Source organism: Macadamia integrifolia, unplaced genomic scaffold, assembly GCF_013358625.1.
Source record: "Macadamia integrifolia cultivar HAES 741 unplaced genomic scaffold, SCU_Mint_v3 scaffold164, whole genome shotgun sequence".
NCBI lineage: Eukaryota > Viridiplantae > Streptophyta > Magnoliopsida > Proteales > Proteaceae > Macadamia > Macadamia integrifolia.
Genome location: NW_024868286.1, coordinates 126,309 through 148,237, shown reverse-complemented (window position 1 = coordinate 148,237; position 21,929 = coordinate 126,309). Strand labels below are relative to the sequence as shown.

The 21,929-nt window shown below is 39.2% G+C and overlaps 1 protein-coding gene across 2 annotated transcripts in view; it reads left to right on the top strand.

The window, feature by feature from the left end:
• Positions 1–20,277, top strand: part of LOC122064389 (ubiquitin carboxyl-terminal hydrolase 6) — a 37,546-nt gene extending 17,269 nt beyond the window's left edge. The window contains exons 7-18 of one of the 2 annotated variants that reach the window (XM_042628107.1): positions 4,547–4,606; positions 4,696–4,763; positions 16,686–16,736; positions 17,714–17,822; positions 18,359–18,447; positions 18,634–18,703; positions 18,940–19,020; positions 19,176–19,256; positions 19,403–19,451; positions 19,635–19,754; positions 19,860–19,934; positions 20,019–20,277. In XM_042628107.1, coding sequence (XP_042484041.1) covers positions 4,547–4,606; positions 4,696–4,763; positions 16,686–16,736; positions 17,714–17,822; positions 18,359–18,447; positions 18,634–18,703; positions 18,940–19,020; positions 19,176–19,256; positions 19,403–19,451; positions 19,635–19,754; positions 19,860–19,934; positions 20,019–20,074 — 909 coding nt within the window. In that variant the 3' untranslated portion in view covers positions 20,075–20,277. Of the gene's footprint in view, positions 1–4,546; positions 4,607–4,695; positions 4,764–16,685; positions 16,737–17,713; positions 17,823–18,358; positions 18,448–18,633; positions 18,704–18,939; positions 19,021–19,175; positions 19,272–19,402; positions 19,452–19,634; positions 19,755–19,859; positions 19,935–20,018 lie in introns of both variants that reach the window. The other variant, XM_042628105.1, reaches the window with a different exon arrangement.
• The last annotated feature ends 1,652 nt before the right edge of the window (positions 20,278–21,929 follow it).

Here is a 21,929-nt window from a genome sequence, read left to right as displayed (position 1 = left end):
TTCTACCCATTGTTGTCTTGGGATTGCCACAACCTCTGAAGAAAAGATGCCCTGTGTGAGACCTCATATGTCATAAATACATTTGCTTTCACTAGCTCTAATGTAAGGTTAAATTGCGAGGGACTTAACCCCAGACAGGATCTTGGATGGTCTTCAAGTAGGCATCGAGTGGAGGTCTTGATGTGGAGATTTGATCACTCAAATATCAGTCTTGGTGTTCTCTTAGTTGATGAGATTGATCAGTGATAGGGTTTCAGATAAAGCCCTTAAACCAGAATCGCAGGTGCGCTAACTACAACAACAATTTGGGTCTTCAAGGTAGACTTCAGTGAACTAACCATCAATGATATTAAGTAGTCCAATAGGTCCCAAATGGCCAAGAGAACTCAGAAAAATCAAGGGGAAAAGGGGGGTATCGATTACAAGGGAGGAAAGGGGGAGAAGAAGGAAAGACAGGAGGGGATAAGGAAGGGGGATAGGTTGGGTCGATTATCTCACTCATCCTTGGGCATCTCATGACGTCTCTCACCTCACTGGATCTTACAGCAATTGGAATATTCCAGGTCTTTTTTTTTCATCAGATCATGGTCTACATCAGGCTTCTTTCTTTATTATAAACTTTCAAATTGATTACAGAATTGGGTCCTTCCTTGCATGGAAAGGAAAGGAATCCCCTTACAACTAGATATTATCCTATTTGGAAACCAATTATAAATCAAATCAAATCCCTCCCTTTTGCATAGATGGATACCCAATAAATTAGAATTCCTACTTTCTAAAAGTAACACTAAAATTAGAAACTATCTAGCTAATATCTTCCTAGCTATTACAAGAAAATATGAAAATGGAAACGAGATCATTCAAAGATTTCCTAAAATCTTGCAGCTTAAACTCCTCCATGCGAACTGGGCATGGGGCCCGCGAATCAGGAAGGAATCTTCTTCAGTTCTTCTCCACTCAATATGTCATTGGGTTGAACCAATCAAGAACCAAGAACCAAGCCACACCAGACCAGGCTGCCTCCCACGACGAGTCTGGATTGGTTTTAGGGCCTTGTTTCTGGGATATACATCAAGCTCTTCACTCAAATATTCAAATGCCCTTTCAATTATGACATCAGGAATACTGGGGATCTCCTGTATGGTGGCAAGTGTAGGTGTCAAATCCATTTGATAAGGATGCTACTCTCGAAATGCCTTTGCTATCACATTCATGCTTTCAACGATGCTAGCCATGAGCTGAGAGTAAAACCCTATCTCTGCCTTCGCCTCTGCCTCAGTGTAGTTGTAGATTGATTTTGACGACTTGTCCCCTCTCCATCTATGAGTAATTAGAAACAGAATATGATCCATCTATTAGGTCATAGTGATTCCCTTGAGGGATATCCAATGGAAAGAACTAGGAAAAGAAAGATGATTCCCTTTCGACAAATCTCTTCTTTTAAATTGTTTACTGAAGCAAAAGTCAACCATAGACCATAGTCTTAAGAAATGAATAGATTTTCTGGGTGAAGAACAAATCCTAAAAAGAGTTACCATATCCGTATCATGGTTAGTGATTGATGGTTGTTTACTTAACTAAGCATGGATAATCATATGAAAATCTTGATCAAGCTCTTTAAACGATCTTAAAATGGTTAGTTAAATAACTATTAACATGCAGAACATTAAATATTGGAGTAAATACTAGCTTCTCCTTAAAAAGCTAGGTGGATTGAAGTAAAGCTAGCTTTCAACATGTTCTGGGACTGTAAATTTTGAGCTATTTCAGAAATACCAAAAACCAGTTACTCTTAAACGTAAGAAACGCTGCTTGTATGTGTTATAACCACACCCCTTCAGAAAATTTCTGGATTGTTGTTTCCTCGTACAGAAGATGAGATGGTGATGACTGTAGCTGCGCCAGAAGCAGTAAATTTGAATATTTAACATGGACTATTAAAATTTTGGAGCACTTCTGAGTACAAAATAGTATAGCTGAGTTGGTTCTTTTCATATCCTGGTGATATAAAGTTAGACTACTAGCTGAGAGACTAATTAGAATAGCCGGGGAGAATAATTTCTGTTCAATGAGAGAAGCGAAAATTGAATTTAAAAGATGAAAACAATACTCTTGCCCTTTTAACTCTGGGAAAAAAATGTTAATCGAAAGAACGGACTCCTTAAGTTTTCTTGGCACTTGGCTGGCCACTTAACTGCTTCCTTTGATTCTTTTATCTCATCATCTTACAAAGCTTTCAAATGAGAAGTGAGATTGATAGGTGAGAAGTCCATCTGAACCAGTACAATGCATACATGGAAACAATAGTGATGCCGATCCGTGGTTTGATAATCCTAAATTGGATCGCTATGGGCCCACTAGAATATTTGAGGCTCAAATTCAAGAACAAATGGAAGATCTGTAAATAAAATCAAGTTTCCAAAGAGGGTGGCAGTTTTGTAAATAGATAGAAGTTTAGAAAGGGGTGGCAGACTTGTAATTTGATTGAACTTCGAGACGTAGGCAATGGTTACAAGTTGCTAGTAGAAAGGGTAATTTAGAACCTAGGAATAAAATTAGGACAAGAGAGAATAATGGAGAAAGGAAGGGGTAATATGGTCAAACCAGAAATTAGATGATGTAGACGAAACCCATGACTCTGCCTTCTTCCAGCAGCTTGCGAAGGAGAGAGCTCCTTCAGCTCTTCTCTGTTAGGCCTGAAATTTCAGGTGTGGGGTCGCCAGCCAGAGCTCTATCGATCCAGTAGGTAGCTACTCGATCAGCAAGTGGAAAAGCTGGTAGGAGAAATCTGTAACAAGGTTTGACGATGGCCTGTAGAACCAGCGGTGAACCTTGATTCAATTCTCACATTAGGAGGGCCCTTTGGAGACGAAACCTAGCGTTAAGGACTTAAGGTTGCCCAAGGAAGGGGGGTTTTTGACCAAAACTTCAGCCCAACCAGATCACACTGGAAGGAGATTGAATGGCTTTTGTAGGGCTGCAACTATCGCAGAAACAGGGGATTACCGGCAAGGAGAGAACAGTCACAATAAAGAAATGGAAAAGGGAAGAAGGCCAGAGAGGGAAGAGTAGAGAAAAGATCGGGGAAGGAGAAAAATGACCTTGCAGCTCACAACAGTCATGGTTTCAACCAAACAAAATCATTCATTCAGTTCCAAATTCTAAATATTCCATTGTCTTACATGGCTACTTAAAGGGAAATAACAACAATTAACGGAAACTAATCTAAATTAGAAACTGAAATGTAGATAAAAATTGAATCTCCATACTCAGTTGACTGACACCCTACTCTAAAAATAAAGGAAATAAAAAAATCAAAAGGTGGCTGTAATTCCAACACCGACGAATTGCATCAAATAGCAATAGACAATCAATCTAAAGACAATGTTGATTCCGATCGAAGTAAAAGCAGAAGGCAACACCCGAAACAAAGACGAACTCCAAAACCGTAGCTGCATGAATGAATGCAAAAAAAAAAAAAGCCATAGGTTGATTCTGATCCAAGGAAAAACAATTCCATTGCAGAAGAAAACAAATTAAAGAAATAAGTAACAAGAAGAAATGAATCGAAAGACGGGAGGGGGGGGAGAAGGAGAAAAAAGTGACGTGAGCAAGTGAAAGCAAGAAAAAATAAACAACATAAATGACATGCTTAACTCCCGCCCAGGACAACCCTGTAGCAGAATAAGACGCTGACCGTTGGAGATGCAGAACTCTTTCCTCTCTCTTCCACGCAAATCCTAGTGAAAATGGTAGGACTTTGGAGACGAATGGGGTGGGAAAGACGGTCCACTGACAAGATACTCAGCCTGGGAGGTGCTGTCTGGCAATAATCCCCCCATGTAACCACACACACACACACACACATTTTTGGTATTCTACGGGAAAAGTGTACAATTCTCCTGCCCCATTATTCCCACTCACCAAACCCCAACAAACAAACAGGGCCTGACGATATTGGTATTAGATCTTCCTAACTTCTTTTCAATTTGATCTCGTGATTTTGGACTTGTTCGGAAGATAGTTGGATGACCTTTCAAAAGGCTCCGAAACGAACTAATTTTAGAAATTTAGCTCCTAAGTGTTAGGATTGTAGCCTCATGGAATATGGTTTGATTCTGTGCTTCATAGACCGCTCATCTTTGTGTTATCTTGTGCTCCTTCAGTGAGCTTCTTCTCTGTGACATACAAAGAGATAAAAAATGATGTGGTTCAATCTTGGAGTTGGGAAGAAGATCAAGGGTTCTGTCTTCTGATGGTTCTTTTGCAGGTCATAGTTTTCTTCTAGTTAGTTGGTCCTTTTTTTTGGGGGGTGGGGGTGATGATTCTAGCATAAAAGTAGCAAATTCATTGTCAAATATTTTAACCAAGATGATTCTAGCATCAAAGTAGCAAAGTCATTGTCAAATATTTTGACCACTATCCACTTAGTTTCATTTTGGTCGCATTATTTATGCTGGCAAGTTGCACTTTGACCTGCTGATCGAGGATAAAAGAAAATTCAATTACTTGCGTGGTGATTTGCTTACTTGATTCATCTCTGCAGGTGTTACGTAAAAAGTATCCACAATTTGGCCAGATGCATAATGGTGTTTACATGCAACAGGTTCTTTTACCTTATTTCTTTCGAATGGTCATTAGTAGCTAAACCATAATTAATAGTATTGATGTAATATCTTTTGAAATGAATAACAGGATGCAGAAGAATGTTGGACGCAACTTCTGTACACTCTTTCTCAGTCTCTTAAAGCACCAGATTCCAGGTATTTTTCTTTTTCCATTGATTTTTTATTTTTTGGCAATCCTGGGAATCTCGTGTATACTCTTTCTTCTTTTTTTTTTTCAATCCAGCAAAGTTGTCTGTTTAATCTTTGTGTCTGGGCAGCATTTAGATCAGGTTTCTTTTTTGGGGCACTAATATAATCTATTTTTATTGCTAGAAAATTATTACATGGCTAATGTTGCACTACAATAGATGATAACAAATTAACAATGTTGAAGTATTGTGATTGCCACCCTTTATTGATCATTTTCTTTTCTTTTGTCCCGTTATCAACTTCTAGAGAAAGGACAAGACCCTAGATGCAAGCCAATGTACAAGTTTCCCCTGGCCCAACTTTCCTCCCACCATTCTGAATAAAAATATAACAGGGTTTTGGGAAGCAATTATACATGGGACGGGCTTAGGCTGGGCAGTGCCAAGGTAAACAGGGATTCATCTTGTTCATATGTTGGTTTCAGTTCTATGCCAAAGCCTGGCCCTAGAAGTGATTGGGCTAGTGTTGAGCCAAAGCCCATTTGATTTATATGGTTGGGCTCAATAGGCCATAGGCTTGCTGAAGGAAGGCTGTGTAGAAACGCAACCCTAAAACGATGCAAAAGATGATGGAAAAACAGAACAAACAATGCACACGGATTTTACGAGGTTCGGCAAGGTTGCCTACGTCCCCGGTGAGATGAGATCATACTTCACAACCAATGGAGAATAGGGTTACAACGCTCATCCTCACACCTCTCAGTATTGCTTGCATTTCAGAGAAAAACCCTCGCTACAAATATATGCGAAAAAAACCCTAATCCGGAAAGTACACAATTGCCCTTAAATAAAAAAATTCGAGGGGGAGGGGGCTGTGCCCCCCTACACCCTCTGCTATGCAGGGGGGCCTCCTGCCTCCCCTGCAACCCCCACGGCCGGCTAACCGGCTAGCGGGACCGTCGTCTTGCCTATTGAGGTGCTGCACCAGTACTCCTTAGATTAAACTCTGACGGAATACAAGACATTGTACACCAACAAGCTGGACTTGGCTATCTCATTGGATCCTGTCTTATGTTTGCCCTTAGTTAAATTGGTTTTTTCTTATTGCATTTAATTGAATTTTTGATGGTTTATTGAGTGCCATTTTATGCTGTGAATATAAGGTCAGTAATAATGGGTTAGCAAATCCGGGTTGTGGTGAAGTACAACATTGGATATTGAAAAGTACGATAAAAATTCAACATATATAATTTGTTAATGGATTTTCATATATCATTCCTGTAATTCAACAGTTCTTGAATACAAGTACATACTAAAAATGAAATGTGGCAAAAAATCAGAATGATATGGAATAATATTTACAGAGTCCACACGAATGCTATGGCTAACCTATAAAATATGCTATATATTTGAAAATTGCTTCACAATATGTATTTTTTAAAAAATTCAGTAAAGGACGACTTCTGTAAATCTGTCAATTGTTGTAAAATATATCTCTCCCATCCCCAAATTTAAATCCCTTTTGCTAACCCATCTGCCTTTTGTCGATGACCTCATGATCTTTTCTGAGACTGACCCCTCTCCATTTTGACCATCATGTCCTACCTCCACCTCTTCGAAAACCTTTCCGGCCTCTATATCAGTCTCCTCAAATCCTGCCTCTTCCTCTTTGGTGTCCTCGAAGCTTCAAAGCTCGTCTCCTTGAACTCATTGACTTCTGTCTGGGTTCTCTCCTGGTCAAATACCTTGGGTTACCCCTCATCATTGCTACGCTAACTACCCATCATTGTACCCCTATTTTAGACCTCATAAGGAAAAGACTTCAACTTTGGAAAGGCAAGTTTCTATATTATGCTAGGTGTATTGAGCTAGCTGGATTTTTTCAATTCTTTTACTTATATTGATCTGGTATTTTTGTCCTTCCTAAGTCCACCTAATGTAGACTAGGATAGAGGTCTAACCAAGTCTCAGTCTGCAGGACCTTTTAAACCAAAGAACAACCAAACCAATCCCAACAATATAACAGAAATCAGAATATTAACTATCAGTCCAGCAGGTTATCGATCTCAAGAGATATTAATTAATAATCACAGAATCCAATTCAACAGTGATTCTTTAAGAATAAACCAGGAGCAGATAGTGGTCCAATCAGGTTCAGATAACAGAATAATATGAGTCACATGCCTAACAACCAACAGAAATTGGAATAATCCAATCGATCTCAGTTCTGGTCTTGACAGGTCACTAGAAGACAAAAACATAGAGATTTTGAATATCTCACTAATGGCTGCACAGAAACAGCCCAAGTTTGGCTCAATCCTTAGTGGAGTATGGGAGAACAATCGATCAAAATTTGAGAGTAAACTGACGGCTGGAACTAATACCAACAGTAGAGGCCGCTCTTTTGTCAGAAAATCTGGGCAGAACTCAGAGATATAAATACCTGATTGTTTGACAGCAGTAGCACCTTGAAAACAAACTTGAAAGAAATAAGAAAGCTTGAAGAAACCCTCCTGGACTTCACGCGGCAAGGAGCCAACTGGATCGGACACCAATCCCTACACCTTGATCAGACACAAGGAAGCCTCAATAGAGACCAGCGGCAGCAGCAGCAAGTTTTTTCTTTCATAAATCAAATCGTGGGCAATGAGAGGGCCCTTTCCTTTATTTATAATGATGGGGGGGTGTTTACAAATAATAGCAACTCAAAAGTTACTAAAACTACTATGTAGTTACTAAAAAACTGAAATTGTAAACTAAAGAAAAAGGGAACTAACTGCTAGCTGGAATTAGAAACTAACAATAGACTGAATTTAGAAACTAATAACCCCATCAATAGCCCAAATCATGGGCCAATAAGACAGATCTGGTTGACCCAATCAGCCACTAGGGTTGACCCTCTTCTTCCTTCTTGAGTAGACCTTCATTGCTGCATCACCACCATCAAAGCTATTAAGTCTCTTCTTTGCAATTTCCTTTGGAAGGGAGTTGATTCAACCAAGTTCCTCCATCATCTTCGTTGGGCTTCTGTTTGTCTCCCTAAATCCGAAGGGGGTTTGGGTTTGAGAAGGATTAAAGAGGTCAACATTGCCGGTATACTCAAGATCACTTGGAAGATTGTCTATAAGCCAAAAAATATGTGGGTTTCTTGGGTTTATTCCTTCCCCCTTTGGAATGATTCCATGTGGATTGTTTCTCCTTCATCTAATGCCTCTTAGGTTTGGTGCAAAATTTTTAACATTAGGCTTGCTGCTCTTGGAGCCTTCTCCTCCTCTATCGGCGAAGGCTCTTCGACCTCCTTATGTCTTAATTCCTGGCATCCTTTAGGTGTACTATTTTCTTTGGTAAACTCCAGAAATGTTTACTCCTCTGGTTTGGGTAGAAATTCCTTAGTTGCTTCCATCATTTCAAATGGTGTTTGGTCCCCTCCTCTCTCCCCCCCTTATTAGATATTTGGTTTTCCTTTGCCTCTTCTTCCCCCTGGTCATCACGGAAGAGGGGACAAAATTTCTTGGCTTCTTTCATTCACATGCATGTTTAGCTTCTCCTCTGCTTGAGACTTAGTTAGATCTAGATGCTCCCTTGTTCATTGGCGTAAGATTGTCTGGTTTAAAGGCCACATCCCCCGTCACTATTCACAACTTGGTGTGGCCTCTCTAATTACCTCCCAAAGCACTCCTTCCTCATTGCCGGCACATTCAAGTCCTTCCCTCTTGATTTCTTTGCTGGATGTGATGGGATAGCCTTAGGGAAGAAAGGGGAAATCGCATAAAGAGGGGGAAGGGGATCACACACAACGCGCACATTCAACTAATTCTAAAATAAAATTCACTCTGTCCAAAACATTGAATATATGCAAATATTTAAAAGAAAATAATAAGACTCCTACTTACTCTTAACACTGAAACAAACTTTTACTTCTCTATCTCATACGTATCCTACCCAAAACAAACTTGAGAAAATAAAAGACTTAATATTAAACTAAACTACTTCCAACCCTAAGGGTGTCAATCGGTCCGGAACCAGGTATTTGGTCTGGTTCCGGTTTTGGTTCCAAGGACTGTTAGTGTGATCTAGAACCGGACCAAGTCCCTTCAATTATGAAAATTGGTACTTGTACCTGACCTATCCGGTTTCGGTCCGATTTTGGTTCATATTCGGGAACAAGCAATAAACAATGGCAAAGGTCCCTAGCTCAACGGCCCATTGAGATTTGTCTCAAACATAGTTGCCAAGGCGTCGACTAGGCATCCAGGCAGTTTGCCTGGGGCCTAGGCGACAATCGCCTTCTTGCACTGCATGTCGCCTTAAGATATTATTCATAAATAAGCAAATACCCCTAATTTGAATCCAATAAAAATAGTTTAAAAATCAAATTCCAAAAGGATAAAAAGTCAACCCCCCAATCTAAGAATAAAAACTAGATTTTGGTTATGGGGTGATTTTCAACTTTTAAATGGTGGGGTTTTTCTCAATTATGAAAATTTTATAAATTTTATTATATTAAAACATTGCTAAAAAACAAAAGTTCAGTAAAATAATCTTTTGTTTTGATATCCATAAATTTCTTTTTTCATTCAGACAATTTTAACAGCATTCGCGCACTTAAAATTAAGTTTGGCCGAAGTATAACTTTGTCATTACAATTCAGATTTAAGTAATCTTAGACTTGTTAGAAAGTTGGTTTTATGTTATAAATAATACAAAAAGTCTCATGTAAAAATAAAATCATTTGACCAGTCAAATTTATTATAGAACAAGAGCATTTATCTAAATGTTGATTTTTTATAACTTAATATGACTTAATGTTAATTTTTTATGATTTAATATGGCTAATTGTTGATTTTCAATGACTTGATGTTGCTTAATCTTTATTTTTTATAATACAAGGTATATATAGCTTACTAAATAATGTTAGAAAATAGAGAAAATAAAAAATAACACTTGGTCGCCTTATTTGCCTTAAGGCGGGCGCCTTCTCGCCTAAGCGCTTAGACAACCCTCCACCGCCTTGGTTTGCCTTGGTGCCGTTACAACTATGGTCTCAAACGCCCAATTATCTGTAATGTGGTAGATTGGATGAGTCCCAACAATATATCTATACAGAGACAACAATTTTCAAGTTCCGTTTCAAGAAAAAACACATACATTAGAAAGATAAGAAAACTCATACAAAAAACTGCAACGCTATTGGAGATTGAAAATCAAACAAGTGCAACGTTGTAGGAGATGGAAAACCGATCTATAGTAATGTTGTTGAGAAGAATCGATCGATTGGCTGCCGGAAAATCGTGAGAAAAGGAAGAAGGGACACTTTCAGCCACTGTAACTTTGTCTAAGACAAAGTTGTTGCTATGCTGATCGTGAGAAGATGAAGAACATAATACTTCAAACTTGAAAAGTTACAGTTAAGTAGATCATTTAACTCACGGTTCATGAGTCCTAAGGCAGCAAAAACTAAAAAACGAGGGTTTTCAGTTGGACTATAATTGTAACTCTATAAGATGATTTATCATTTAGGTGATTAATTTTGTTGGGTTTCCATACAAGTTACGTCAAGTTTTTAGTTAAAGAGGAAAAAGTGACATTAAGTTATTCGGTCCGGTTTCAGTTAGATCCGTCGGTTCTTGGCATAAATCCAAATCCGGACCGAACCGAATTATAAATACTTATTTTGGATCCAGGATTTAACCATATTATAATGGGTTGGATTGGGTTCAAGGTATTACTCCGTATTAGGTTCGGAACTGGATTCAGTTTTCGGTTTTGGTTCCGATTTGACACCCTTATCCAACCCTTGTTGGACTAAAAACCTGGGCTGGACCGGTTCTTCTTGGCTCTTGGCTCTTGGCTCTTGGCTCTTGGCTCCTAAAACCGGTTATGCTGGTCCAACCAAGTAAGTGCAGTTGTATTTGCATTAACTCTCATTTGAAAAGAACTCAACTCCGTCGAGTTTGGATGAGGTCTAAGAATGCCATCAAAGTCGATGCGCTTGATGAGAAAAATACCAACTACCCTCTTGAGCTTGAGAGGGGGAAGATTCTTTGCTGGAAGGAATTTCATCTCAAGGCCACTATGCTGAAAAGAGTATGTATTCTCATATCCACTGTGCTTGGCTTTCTTGTCGAATAACCATGGGCACCCCAGAAGAATGTGACAGACTTTCAGAGGGAGAACATCACAGTGAGCCTAATCAATCAATCCACCAATGGAATACGTGAGCAAACACCTTTCATGAATTTTCAGATTATTGTTGTTCACCCACCCAACCTTGTAGGGGTTCGGATGAGGCTCAGTTTTCAGACCCAACTTGCGAACAACATCTTCAGCAACAACATTAGTACAACTGTTGGGGTCAATCACCATATTACACAAGCTGTCATTGCATCGCACCTTGGTTTGAAAGATACTGTTATGACTCCAATCGTCCTCCTTAGGAATCTTCTATGTAGTCAAAAGAGGACGGATCATGTAGAACGGTTGAGGCTCACCATCACTGTCACTATCATTAATCTCATTAGGCTCACGATCGCATTCATCCCCCAGAATTACTGTTCCTGTTTTCGGTTGCTCTTCTGGTAAATAGGGTATAAAATTGTCCTTGTAGATGTATGTTAACAACTGGTTAGGACATTGATTAGGTCGATGCCCGTACCCCTTGCATTGGAAACATTGAATAGCCTCCATTGGAAATATTGAGTTCCTGTCATAACCACGCTGAGGTGAGGAGTATGGATGATTAGGCCGTGAAGATGACATGTCCAAATCGCATCGAGGAGGAGAATACGGCCGGCTGGGTTGTGAAGATGCCATAGATGAAGCATTAGCCTGTGGTCTGCTAATTGACTTTTCCTATTGGGATGACTGTGGTTAAATAGAATTAGAACCCCTAGGAAAAGTTTTTGTAAATGGCCTCCTATTGTATGGGCGTTTCAGACTTTCTTCAACCTGATATGCTATTTGTACAACATCTTCCATTGTAGGCAGTCGGCTAGAGGCAAGGGTAGCACTAAGCTGAGGGTGCAAACCATTGTGGAATTGTGCCACCAATACTTCTTCATCCCACTCAAAATCAGAATGAGTGGCCAAATAATAAAATCTAGCAACATACTCTTCAATGGTTCTCCTGTTTCAACTATACAAACCTGAGATGCATGCGTTGCTTGTAATCAGAAGGCAAGAATCTCCAGATTATGACTTCATGCATTTCAGCCCAAGTGGTGACTAAACTAATGCCTTAGGTTCGGTTCTGTTGCTTGATCCATCAGACTCGAGCCGTGCCTTTCAGTTTGGCCTCTGCAAATAGGATCTTCTGGGCCTCAGTCAACCCGTACCATCTGAAGAACTTTTCTAAACTGTGAATCCAGTCAAGGTACAGTTCTGGATTGTTGTTTCCATAAAAATCAAGGACATCCAATTTTGCTGCTCTTTTTGCTCCATCATTATATCTACTAGTTCCATATGGTGGTGGAGGTGGTGGTGGCGGTGTATGATATGGTGGTAGTGGTAGTGATGGATCTTGTGGAGTGGTGTTGGAAGAATCCCCATATCGAATGGGAATCTTTCCTCTATTAATAGAAGCTTGCATGGATCTCATAGAAACTTACATGGATTCCATCATTGTCTTAAGGGAAGTGACATCGGTAATGAGAGCTTCAAATTTTGCATCAATTTCTCCCTTATAGGTGTTCAGCTGTTGAACAACTTCACTATTGGCTACAATGGTGGAGATAGGCAAGATTACATTCAAGTATGATGGCCAAATAGTAAATAATGGAGGTTTAAAGAGCAATGGCAGGATGGTAAATAACCTTGGTCTTTTTTATTTATTTATTTATTATTATTATTATTATTTTTTGCAGGGATGGCAAAATTGTAAATACTTGAAATTCAATTTAAACCACAAAGGGGTATCATGTGTGGGGCAGGGGTATAATTGGGAACAATGAAAAATTTATGGGATAAAGGAATTAAAGGATAAAGAGAGGGCAAAGTGGGAAAATCAGAAAACTAGAGAAAGTAAAAAAGAGAAAAGGCTGTTACCGACAAAAGGAGAAGAGTCCTTCTAGAGATGGAAACCTCAACTAGGGAAGATGTCGAGAACAGGTATGTCTCCGCCTCTCTTCTTCTTCGTCTCATCTTCTTCTTCTGATTTCTGTTCTTTCTTCTGTTCTTTTCTTCTTCTGTTTTTGCTTCTTCCGTCTTCTCTTTTTCTTTTCTTCTTCTGTTCTCTTGTTGGTTGCTACTGGCGGAATTACAGGACCCTAGAGGGGTCGATCGAAGTTGCTAGACAGAAAGTGACGATGGGGGGTTTTTTTTTTTTGGTTCTATGGTAGCTCTCGTTGCTGCTTCTCTTCGATTCTTTTTTTTTTCTCTGGTTTTGTTCCGCTCTCGTCTCGTCTTCTTCTTCTATTCTCTGTTTCTTGCTGCTTCTTCTCTTCGTCGATTGCTCTTCTTTTTTTTTTTTTTTTTGCTGCTGGAGACACCCTAGGGCGATGGGGGTTTGCTCGAAAGGTCAGGGGAGGGGTTGGGGTTTCAATTGGGAATGATGGGTAAGAGAGAACCTCTTTTTTTTTTTGTTCTCAGTCTCGGTAGAACCAAAACAATGAATGGGGAAGGGAAGAACAAGATGGAAGGAAGAAAGGGAATGGAGATCTTCGGCTCTGATACCAAATTGATGGGGTAGCCCTAGGGGAGAAAGGGGAAATCGCATAAAGAGGGGGATGGGGATCACACACAACGCACAAATTCAAGTAATTCTAAAATAAAATTCACTCTGTCCAAAACATTGAGTATATACAAGTATTTAAAAGAAAATAATAAGACTCCTTCTTAGACTCTGACACTGTAACAGATTCCTACTTCTCTATCTCATACGTATTCTACCCAAAACAAACTTGAGAAAATAAAAGACTTCATATTAAACCAAACTACTTCCAACCCTTGTTGAACCAAAAACCTGGGTTGGACCAGTTCTTCTTGGTTCTTGGCTTCTAAAGCCGGTCATGCTGGTCCAACCAGGTAAGTGCAGCTGTATCTGTATCAGGATGACACTTTTTTTTCCTGCCCTTTCTTCTCTGCCATCTAGAAGAGAGTCCTTGGTAGCTTCTGGCCTACTAGGAGAAGAGTTCTCCCCCTTGGTAGAGAGTGGATTGGGTTGATATGTCATTTGCAGGTTCTTCCATTTGTTACATTGTGGGAAAACTCGCCTTTTGTGCCTCCATCAACCACATCTAGATGGAGCTGAATCTTCATAGATGGACCTCTAACTCTCGATCCTTCGATAAGATTTGGAATGCCATCTATTTCGATGTTAGCTCTAAACTTGCTTCTCCCCACCCCCTCTAAAATAGAAGGGATTCCTTAAGGAACATGCTCATTGTTGTGTCCTAGGGTCTCCCCCATCCATCTTGCTGCCCCCTCCCCCTGGGTGATGATTTTGTTCATTTTTTCTTGGCTTCTTGTTAGTCTCTCCCTCCTCCTTGGGGCCCTAGTATATTCTTTCCTTTCTTCTAAGTAATGAATTATTTTATTCATAAAAAAAGGAAAAAATAAAAATTGGTTTTCCTGGTTCTTTTAGTACTCTTGAATCTTGATTATATCAAAGTTTATTGACATTTGATCACTGCTGCCACCTTGCTGCACGAAGAATTGGACAAATGAGGTTGGGTCCATGTAATAGAGGTTCCACACCCATTTCACTGGTGAAATTTCAGCTTGACATGAGTAATAGAAGTGCCTTCAAAGCATAGTTGTCAAGGCGACTGAAGGTGCTGGTGGGCCAGCTAAGCGCTTAGTGTTGCCTAGGCGTCTTAGTATTTATTTATTGTTATTTTTTTTATGTATCCATCATATATAGTATACCAATGGTATAATTTTGCGTATATGTTACATTAAGAATCAACATTTAAGCCACATCAAGAATAAATATAGAAGCCATATCAATGCAATATGGTAGAAGACTGAGTCACTGACTACAAACTACATCAGAAACATTATAAATAAATCAAGCGAAAAAGGTTCTCTGAGTTGCCAGGGGAGGGTACGATTGCACCCTCTCTATCTCTCTCCTCCTCAAAGAAAATGACCTTGCTGCCCTCCTATGTATGAAACTGTTCTTCCACACCTCAATGGTACATTCCTCTCTACCACTTGCTTGGAGAACCCTCTCCCATAAATTAATATCACATAAAAAAAACCATTCATTAAAAAAAAAATATATATATATATATATATTAGTCATTAAATAAATAGAACAATCAACAATGAATCAGAAACACCATCCACTCAAGACCATAACCATCATAAATCAGAAGTGACAAAGTGACAAACAGATCTCCATTTCAAGAAAGAAATATTAGAATATCCAGTAATTAACTTTAATAATTAAATTAGGAGTCAGAATTGAGTTCTCACAAACAAAGACAATACATCCTGTTTTAAGTTATATCAGAGTTTGAATTCAAGTCACAGGAAGCCAATTTTGAAAAATAGCACAACTGACAAATTGTTCACATTTCACAACAAACTTTTATAAACTAACATGCAGTAAAAGCTAAAAACTTTAGTTCAGTAAATTGTAACACTGCACTGCAGTATATGTACAGCAATAGACTAACAGGCAGCAGCACCAGCACATGATAGCACAGAAGAGAATGTGAGAAACGGGGAAGAGAAGTTGAAATGGGAAAAAAAAAGGGCAGAATCAGAATAGCTAACCTGAAACAAACTGACAGACAAATGAAGAAGAAGAAGGAGAAACAACAAATTCATCCTTATTCTAACTTAATGGGGTTGGCGACAAGTAGGGAAAACAGAGGTCCAAACAGAAAAGGAGAAATGAAGAGGTGAGAAGAAAATAAGAAATGATAGAAGAGAAATGAAAGAGAGAAGAAAGTAAGAGGTAAGAGGAAAGAGGAACAGACCACCAAGTCAGGAGAAACTCAGCTAAGTGGGGTTGGAAACGTGGATCTTTGCCGTCCAATAGGCTCTATCTGAGGTCATACTTGGGACAAGGCCCAGACTATGCATGTCATCTTTCACAACTTCCCCTTTGGTCGTTTTAGGCCTGCCCCTATATCTTTTACCTTCTTCGATTGTAATCAGATCACTCCTCTTTACTGGGACGCCCCCAGGCCTCCGTTGAACATGACCATAACACCTCAAGCAATGAAGAAAGAAAAGGTAAATAAAAAAGATTCCCGTGTTAACAGTTCAGTGAAGAAATGTAGAAAGAAAAAATGGAAATGACGAAGAAGGAGAAGAAAGAAAGAACAAGAGTAAAGCAGCAAAGTGAGGAAGGAGAAGAAGAAGAAACGACTTACCTTTGCTGACTTGGAACTGGAGCTGGAATAGTGGGGATACTGTTACTGGAGCCGAGTAGAAGGGAGATGTGGGTTTCATCTCCTGAAGGGAATAGTTGAGGGTTTTGCGTCTCTGTCTCTTGTCTTGTTTTCTACATATATAACCTCTGATTCCATGTAGTGATGAGTATGGTAACCCTGTACACAAGCCAATAATGAAGTTAGAAAAGGAATCAATCAATTAAATCATTTTAAGTAGGAAAAAAAAAGGGTGACTGCCCAGGTCCCAAGGCTGGACAAGGCAGTTGTCTTTTGTGTATACAGAAAAGCGATCAACTCCCAGCCCCTCTTGTAGTGCCTGGACGCCATGCCGCTGCCAAAGAGATGCCTTGACAACCATGCTTCAAAGTAAGTGAAAAAGTGAAAAAAATGTCACTAGACTACACTCCCATGAATCGCTTCTTGTGATTTATAGAAATTGAAGCCTACTTTTTACCATTTCTGTGCTTGTTTCGGGCTAAAATTTGATCTGTGAGATGGTGTGGGGTATATATCTAACCGTGGTCCGCAAATTCCTGTTTTGCTCTTCCTTTTAAATTAGCTAATTGTGCAGTGTTTCCTTGCAGAGATAATCCGGAGACTCTGAAGGCACTTTTTGGTGTTGATCTTGTCAGCAGGTATTAAATATTCCTCATATTTCTCTGTTTTGTCTGTGGAGATTAATGGTCTAGAATTTCTTAGCTTATCAATCTTGTCTGATATAGTCAAGATTGTCCGATCGGGCCTCAGAAGACTTTATGTTGGCCCATAGTTGGGTTCTATGGACCTTCGGTTTCTTATTTTGGGGTTTATTGACGTTAATTGGCCTCTTTTATAAGCCCATGTTTTGGTTTTTAATTCTACAGATTCCATGTGCTGTTAAGTAAGTTAGTGTAATCTAGAACGGGTCCTTTTTAGTTGAGTATTTTATGTCTTATTGTTAGTCAGTGGTTTATGTTGTTTGACATCTTCTATATCGTAATTGATCAGTTTAAGTTGGTTTTTGTTTGGGTAACTTGAAGGGATAATTGTTTATTTGGTCTTTATAAATAAGGGTTGTAACCCTACAAGATTTTATGGAATTTTGGAATGGAAAATTAGTTTGTTTTAGTTAATATTGATGTTGTTTCCCTCTCTCTCACCCTTCCCCTCATCCTTGTGATTACCTTTCTTTCCTATCATTACGGCTCCATTTCTAGTAGTCTCTTTCCTTTTATCTTAGAAGAAAACCCACCACCACCAGATTCTCTGATTTATCTGCATAACTGTCTTTTGAGTGCTTCCCACCCTTGGAATCAATCTGATCTGAAAATTGCCTGAAGATGACAGGTTCAAGTAAAGAGAAATTAACTTTGTAGGTGAGGACTGATCTTCTTGCTTCCGTGATTCAATGGCGGTGGATATTCTACTCATTCTCAATGGTCATGAATGAAAATTGTGAATTCTAAAAATTGTACAGTGTGTTTTGCACAAGTTCATTGAAGAGCTTGCTTTTTCATTTGGAGTTCTATTGCAATGTAAATGTTATTTCTTATGCACACTGTTTATTGGATATGCACAGAATTAGGTTCATGCTAGAAACTTGTAGCCATTCATAAGTTTTTTCTGTTTCCAGGGTCCACTGTGCAGAAAGTGGTGAAGAAACCTCAGAATCAGAGTCAGTTTACTCACTTAAATGCCATATATCTCATGAGGTCAACCATTTGCATGAGGGTTTAAAGCATGTAAGTATTATTGCTAATCTAAAATGCAATTGAGACATCAAGGAAGAGGGGGGGGGTGCTTTTTATGGCCAAGTAGATCCATCTTTTGGAGGACTAACATAAATGTGCCAGTTGATGATCAATTGTGCTGACATGGGAAGGGGGGGGGGTGCTTTTTATGGCCAAGTAGATCCATCTTTTGGAGGACTAACATAAATGTGCCAGTTGATGATCAATTGTGCTGACATGGGAACATCCACACCAGGCGTTTCTATGTCAAAAATTGAGATTGATGCACATATTGTATGCATGTGATGGATCTTTTTTATTTTATTGTATTTATCATCATTAAAAATTTACTTGAGTTCTGGATTTAACCTTCCCCCCCCCCCCCCCTTTTTTATTTTTTGGTGGGGGGGGGTACATAAAATTACTTTGCTGCATTAGGATATTCCACTACGCAACTTCATAATACATGTGGCAAGTTAAATGTATTTGAAGGTGGTTTGAGCTTCCCTACTTAAGCTTCCATTTATGCTGTGGCGGATTCCATGCAGGGACTAAAGTCAGAGCTGGAGAAAGTCTCTCCTTCCTTGGGCCGTAGTGCAATTTACTTGAAGGAGTCTCGTATTAATGACTTACCAAGGCAAGAACTTACAGTCTTCTGCTGTATTTAGATGATCTCACAAAAATTATCTAGAGTACTAAAGCCGACAAAATTGTCTGTACTTCCCGGATCTAATCCTTTATTTAGATATATAAATCTCTGTTGATATTATATTGCAGCTTTCTTGCTGAAAGATGATCATGCCCATGGTTTTTCAACTTGCAGGTACTTAACTGTTCAGTTCGTCCGCTTTTTCTGGAAGAGGGAGTCAAATCAGAAGGCAAAGATTTTGCGGGTAATTTCATTTTCTACATTATATACTTGAATGAGTTTCCAGAGCATTGTTTGGACTTCATGTTTGAGAATGTTAACCTCATATGGGAATAGTGAGAACAAAACCTTGAATCACCTTGAATAATTATCTGGAGTCCCACCTATATGTTTCATTCATTCTGCGGTTCGCTGTGTTTCTGTTATTACATGAATAGTATGTCAATATATAGAATTTTAAAAAAATGTATTTTGTTCCAGAAAGTGGATTACCCATTGGAGTTGGATGTTTATGACTTTTGTTCTGATGAACTCCGCAAAAAATTGGACGCTCCTCGCCAGGTACTATTTTCTTCCTGATGGGTTCCTTCTTTTGATAAAATCCAACTATCATATAGAGATCACAGTGTATTTGGCTGACTCATACTTCACCCTTTGTCTCCCTCTTTTGGCACATATCTATGTGCATGTTCACATCCTTGGCATCCAATACTTAGATTCTGAGAGAGGAAGAAAGCAAGAAGTTTGGGCTGAAGACCAGTGAGAAGAACAGCAATTCAATGGAGAACGATGTGAAGGTGCTTCAGACAGAGGTTACTGCCCATTCCTGCTACATTTTATGATCTTGTGTTGACACTGGCTAAATAGAGAATAATAACCGACTACTGCTGTGAATCAATTTGTACTGAATGCTTTACCATGTTGATATTCTACTTGCCCACAGGGATCATCAAATGCAAGTGGAGAACCATCTAGTGCTGCTACCCAAGAAGGTAAAACACCTCCTAGATATTTGCCATTGTTAAGTAAGGGATTCTTTCTTGGGTTGTTTTGCACTTAAAATGTCTGTAGAATGGTGAGCTGAAGAAGCCAGTTATATTTATTTCACAGACTTTGTACTTAATCTATTATCAATTGCCAATACTGGTTTTGCTTACTTGGTTTCCATGTCTCAGGTGTTCCATCCGAGAAACGAGTTCACTTGAGTGGAATATATGAATTGGTTTCTGTGCTTACCCACAAGGGAAGGAGTGCCGACTCAGGGCATTATGTTGCTTGGGTCAAACAAGAAAATGGTTAGTCATGATTCTAGGGAAAACCAAATTGCTCCATTTCCAATGAATTGGAAATCCATGATGTACATCTGTAAATTTGATTAATAAAATGGCTGTTGGTTCCAGGGAAATGGATTCAATATGATGACGACAATCCGATCCCACAGAGGGAGGACGACATCACTAAGCTCTCTGGAGGAGGTAAAACCTGCCACAATTTACCTAAAAAAGTCTATTCATACGCTTCTCATTGTCTGTAACTTCGTACATCTTATGTTCTTTCAGGTGATTGGCATATGGCATACATTTGTATGTACAAGGCCCGTGTTTTGTCGATTTGATATTTCATGTTTTATAGTTGGAAAGTCAGTTGATTTGTTTTAGGACAACCATAATAGCTATCAAGAAACTCTGTAATTTAAGGGGGCCAGCCCTTTGTATTGTTAACATGGGTTAGAGGATTCTGTACATTGTTTGGAAAGACCCTAAAATTTATGAACACTATTGGAGGATTGGGATTGAAAAACTTATTGGCTTTGGTTTCTCTCCTTGATGTTATGGTTTGTTAACAAAAACATAACCGAGTAGGGAAAATGGGTGGGGACCCTTCGGGCCTTCCCAATTGAGCAGTGGCCAGTTTGGGAGGGAAGGGTTAATAAAATGTTTAACCTACCTATTGAGGGGGGGGGGGGGGAATCCTGTTGTAGGTCAGACAGTTCTTCGTTAATGGTAAATTTGTCTAGAAATTGATTTTTTTTTTAATTAAAAATGAGGGGCAAAACTCTCTGATATGACCGACATGGTATTGGCCGAGACTGATTCGGATACCGACACTGAGATTTAAGACCATGGATCATATGCCATTGGCTTGTAGGCATGGTTTGCCATAGTCAGGTTGCTTTGATTCGGTGAGACAAGTCTGGTTTTCCTAATCCAGAAACTGCCACATGTAGCAGGAATGGCATCATGATAGGAGTCTGATTGAACATAGCATAGAAGAGTGGCACTGAAGCCCCCACATAACTCACCCCCGGCACCCCACCACCCCCCCAAAAAAAAAAAAAAAAAGTCAGGTTGTTAAGAAGCTTGTTTCTAAATTGGTGGTGATTACCTTGTTACATTTAAACTTGATATGAAGAAGGCCTATGACAGAATAGAATGAAGCTTTTTATCAACTATTCTACTGAGATTGGGGTTATGTGAGAAATGAGTGCATATTCTCCTTCAATGTTCAGTAAAATGTCTTATTTATTCCTATTAAATGGGTTCAAAAAGGAGTTTTGCAATCATCTTGAGGCCTTCAACATGGAGATCTTCTTTCACCAAACTTATTCATTTCATGCATAGAGTGCCTTACATCTTTGATTTTTAGTACGATAGCCTCAAAAAGACAACAAGGGATAGTTGTTAAAAGGGGCAGTCCACAAATCACTCATTTGTTCTTTGCTGATGATTATCTTATCTTCTTGCATGCTACCCACAATTATCTCAAGAAGCGGAGAGATTTAGTAGCCCAACATTGTGCAAAATGTGGGCAAACAGTAAATTTTCAGAAGCCTTCAGTCGTTCTTTGTCTTAAGACGCCATTAAGGCTTAGGGCGTATTTTTGCCAACATTGTGGGGATTCTTAGTATGCTTAAGCTGGACAAATATTTGGGGCCCTCCCTCAAAAATTGGAAAGAGTAAAGTAGATGCTTTCCAGGAGACAAAAGATAGAACCCTTATTAAGATTGCTACCTTCTACAAGAAGAAAAGGTCTTTTAAAGTGAGTGGCAACCTCAATCCCTACCTATACCATCACCCACTTCAAGCTTCTAGAGGATTTATTAGATGATTTAAATAAGGCAGTATGTAGGTTCTTATGGGGCCAAAAAAAAAAAAATTAGAGGAAACTTCAATGGGTAGGATGGGACTATCTATGCAAACCTATGCTAGAGGGTGGTCTTGGATTGAGAGATATGAAACTAAAGAATGTGGCTTTGCTTGCAAAGATGGGATGACCAATGTTGAAGAACCCAAACTCTTTATGGGTGAAACTGTTTCAGAGTATATATTTCTCATATGGAGCTTTCACTAAGGCACAATTGGGAAACAATCCTTCATGGGCTTGGAGAAGCATATCGAGAGGTAGAAACTTGCTAGATAAAAGTCTTCTATAGATCGTTAGAAATGGCAGTTCTATTCTTATTTGAGAAG